We start from the raw sequence: 4,525 nt of genomic DNA on the forward strand, positions 1-4,525 counted from the left end.
CTAGTAATTCTCAATATTTATGAGCGAAATACCTTCCAACATATAAGCGAGCCAAACACCCCGTTTTCCTCTACTCCGACTCACTCCCACCCACCGTGCATGAGATGGCATAGCGACGGCGGCGCTAGTGTTTACCCGCCAGCCACCATCCTCACCTCATCCGTCGCCGACGACCGAAAACGCCGGCGCCCGCCCGACCAAGAATGATTGTTGTCATTATGACAGCTGGCATTTCTCGTTTCAGGGGATGGAATTTCCTTTTATTTTCTTCCTTTCCGAAGGGATTACGGTAGCCGGGCCGTCCCGAAGTCTAACACGGCAACACCCTGCATGGCCCAGTTACACCTACCTCAGTAGGACCCTTCCAAGTGAATTGGCTACCATAATGAGATAAACCTTAAAGCCTCTTTTTTCCGGTGTAATTTTATTTTTGAGAGTAGTGCTGTTAATTATGAAGCACATAGTTTAATTCAATTTTCTCTTTCTAGAGGCCCTGATTGTCATGTTTGGTTTGGTCTGTCCCATGACCAAAGACGCATCCTACATCATGTGAAATATGATAAATACAATGGTGTTTTACCCTAAAAAAAGCGAATTGGCTACAACCCCTAAAAAAAGCCATTTGGCTACAATCCTTCGGAAAAAGGGCAATTGGCTACAAACTGGTAGGCAGATTATAAGTAAAAGAAAAGTTAAACGCTAGTAAGAAGGTCAAACCGACGAACTACGTGGGCGCGTGACAATCGGTTTAACAAGTCCGGATCATCACCAGCGCAGAAACAAACAAACAACCCGTCGACTAAACAAACAGAAACGAGCAAACGGGATTCCTCCACAGTCCACGCGGCGTCGTGAACCGGACGAACCGCCCAGCCGACGGACGCGCCGACCTCCTCCGATCCACACGGCACGCCAGCGTGGCCCAGCCCAACAGCCAGTCGGCCCGCAAAATCCGGGTCATACCGGCCCCCATACGTACGTACGTACGCGCGCACGTGTAGCAATACGCAACAACTACGCCACCGAGCCCGTGCCGCTCTCGGCTGGCTCCTCCCGGTGAAGGCCGCTGCCGCGCGCACCGCACAACCACCTCCCCCATATATAGCGCCCGCCCCGATCGGCCTAAGCTTCGCCCGCCTCCCGCCCGCCTTCCGCATGCCCCCGAACCCGACGCCGCAGCGCCGCGCGCAGCAGCAGCAGCACCACCACCGCCCCGTCACCGCCGGCGGCGGCAGGAGCCAGGACGCGGCCATGTCGGCTTCGGCGTGCGACGAGGAGGCGTTCCAGGAGGTGGACCCGACGGGGCGGTTCGGGCGGTACGCGGCCGTGCTGGGGCTGGGCTCCGTGAAGAAGGTGTACCGCGGGTTCGACCAGGAGGAGGGCATCGAGGTGGCGTGGAACCGGGTGCGCCTGCGCGCGCTGGCGGAGCGTGACCCCTCCATGGTCGACCGCCTCCACGCCGAGGTGCGCCTCCTCCGCTCCCTCCACCACGACCACATCATCGGCTTCCACAAGGTCTGGCTCGACCGCGACGCCGGCGTGCTCAACTTCATCACCGAGGTCTGCAACTCGGGCAGCCTCCGCGAGTACCGCGACCGCCACAAGCACGTCTCCCTCAAGGCGCTCAAGAAGTGGGCGCGCCAGATCCTTGAGGGCCTCGACCACCTCCACACCCACGACCCCTGCATCATCCACCGCGACCTTAACTGCAGCAACGTCTTCATCAACGGCAACACCGGCCAGGTAACTGCGCCCATCAATCAATCAATCTCGATCGGTCGCCTGGCTGCTAATTGCTGCCTCTCCCCGCACAGTTCTTCAATTGTTGAACGATTAAATATCTGCAATCTCCCAAATTTTATATTTAGAACTGCGTTATGCTAGACTCTCTCGCCTTCTCGCGCACGACGCCGTTTCGCATAATTTAATTTAGTTTAATCGTTTCTAAAAAGAATTTAATTTAATCTTGTTTTAATTAGATTGGAATACTCCTAAATACTGCATGTATTCGGTTTTAATTAGATTCTGTATTGGGGATAAACATAATGTTTACTTACTACTTTCTCAATACTATCGTAGTTTTGTACCTAAACAGGCAATTTGGTGTAGGAAAGTAGCACACGATGTAGTTTTGTGCTAAACATAATTTTTACTTTTTTTGCATGGAAACACAATTTTTACTTGCTACTAATACCTCAATACTATCTTAGTTTTTTTTCTGCCTAAATAGGCAATTTGGGGTAGAACAGCAGCACAAAGATGTAGTTTAATGCCTGCTGATCTGAACACCGACCCGTGCATTAGGCCGGCGATTAATCCGCGGACGGGCGCTTTTCCCACCTTTTGCGCTTCTTTTCTGTGACGACCTAGCTGTAGTGTAGACCTCTGTAGCTCTCCGTGTCTCTGAAAGCATCGCGAGAGCTGGACCTACTAGGAGGATATATGCCTGCGTGAGCTGCACCTAGCTTTCGAGTAAAGGAGAAACACAACTGATGCACGCTGAGACGCACTTTGTTTTTGCTTTCAAACATACATAGCTGAGTCGCACTCCAATCTCTTACGCTAACTTGTTCAGTTGCTTGCTGCACCTGCATGCATCTACGATTCTGCCCCGATCGAGCACTGGCTGTTAGCCGTTGCTTTCATGAATCACGAGCCTGTTGGACTGACGGCTCCGGGGATTGGTGGTGCAGGTGAAGATCGGCGACCTCGGGCTGGCGGCGATCGTGGACAAGGACCACACGGCGCACACGATCCTGGGCACGCCCGAGTTCATGGCGCCGGAGCTCTACTCGGAGACGTACACGGAGTCGGTGGACATCTACTCGTACGGGATGTGCGTGCTGGAGATGGTGACGCGGGAGATGCCCTACGGCGAGTGCGAGAGCGTGGTGCAGATCTACCACAGCGTCACCAACGGCGTGCCCCCCGCCGCGCTCCGCCGCCTCAGGGACCCGGAGATGCGGGCCTTCATCCAGCGCTGCATCGGCAAGCCGCGCAACCGCCCCTCCGCCGCCGACCTCCTGCGGGACCCTTTCTTCCACGGCATCGACGACGACACCACCGGCACGCTCAGCTAGCAGCTAGCCCCCGGTCGCGAGGGTGGATCGGATAATGTAGCAGTGTTAACTTGTCCACGTTGTTGTTAGTGGTTAGCTAGTAGTAGAAGCACGACGCTGAGTCCAAATGCTTGTTTGATTTGTGCTCCAGCAAGCAAGCGAGCGAGCAAAATGTGTAAAGATTATGATGGTCTCGACGGAATTCGCCTGGGCCAGTCTGTATTCTTATTGGCGCAAAATGCAAGGTGAATTGGGATGCGGTGTGCTGGCTAAAGGATCTTGGTGGCCTTGGCATATTTAACACGAAGAAATTTGTTCGGGCTCTTCGCTTGCGCTGGTTATGGTTTGAATGGAAAGAGCCCACCAAGCTTTGGGTGGGTATGGAAAACCCGTGCAATACGATGGACTACTCCTTGTTTTATGCCTCCACGTCAATCTTTGTTGGAAATGGAGCAAGGACGCCTTTTTGGGATGCGCCATGGGTGAATGACCGCAAGCCTAGGGACATTGCACCACTAATTTACGAGGCGTCCACGAGGAAAAATTGGAAGGTGCGCGAAGCTCTCAGCAACGATGCGTGGGTCTCGAGAATACGCATCCCAGACTCTTTTTCGTTGAATCACTTACGTCAGTTTGTCACCCTCTGGACAACGCTTCGTGGCTTCCATCTCGAGGAGGATGTCGAAGATGATATTGTATGGAAGCACACCGCTAGCGGGCAATACACGGCCAAGTCGGCATACAAAGCGCAATTCCTTGGCACAATCAAATCCCCTATGGAGCACACTGTGTGGAGGGCTTGGGCTCCCTCCAAAGTCAAGTTCTTCGCTTGGCTGGCTATTCAAAACAGAATTTGGACGGCAGACAGATTGGAGAAGCGTGGATGGCCAAACTGTGGCCTTTGTACACTTTGCAAGCAGAAGCAAGAGTCTGTTGACCACCTTTTCTACAAATGCCGCTTCTCTATCCGCCTATGGGGATTAGTCAAGGACTGGTTGCAACTGGTGAGCATTGATACTTCCTCATGGCACCTCTCAGGCAACATCGAAGAGTGGTGGGTGGGCCTCTCCGACACATCTATCCCCAACAGGAAGGCGATGGCCTCGCTCACCATGCTAGTCGCCTGGACCATTTGGAACGAGAGGAATGCGCGAGTGTTCCGTCAGAAGAGTGCTCCGCCGACGGTTCTACTCGCCAACATTAAGAAGGAGGCCACGCTTTGGGTATCAGCGGGTGTAAGCAAGTTGGGATACTTGATGACGCGAGAGTAGTTGGTCACCTTTATTTCGGGTGTTGCGGCGCTGTCAGTGTTGTAACACGAACATAAACTCTATTCCTCTTATTTAATGAATGAGGCAAATCTTTTGCCTCTCTTCAAAAAAAAATTGTTACATTCCAGTAGTATTACATTGATAAGGCATCATGGGCTCGTGCCAATTAATAACTGTTCACCTGAATACAAATCA

At 52.9% G+C, this 4,525-nt stretch overlaps 1 protein-coding gene across 1 annotated transcript; it reads left to right on the plus strand.

Moving 5' to 3' along the window:
* Positions 1-1,097: 1,097 nt before the first annotated feature.
* Positions 1,098-3,318, plus strand: LOC125536548 (probable serine/threonine-protein kinase WNK5). Its single transcript, XM_048699786.1, has 2 exons — positions 1,098-1,743; positions 2,694-3,318. Exons 1-2 carry the CDS (start codon positions 1,156-1,158, stop codon positions 3,078-3,080), a joined length of 975 nt encoding a protein of 324 aa, XP_048555743.1. The 5' UTR covers positions 1,098-1,155; the 3' UTR covers positions 3,081-3,318.
* Positions 3,319-4,525: the final 1,207 nt, after the last annotated feature.

Source organism: Triticum urartu, chromosome 2 (genome assembly GCF_003073215.2).
Source record: "Triticum urartu cultivar G1812 chromosome 2, Tu2.1, whole genome shotgun sequence".
Lineage (NCBI taxonomy): Eukaryota > Viridiplantae > Streptophyta > Magnoliopsida > Poales > Poaceae > Triticum > Triticum urartu.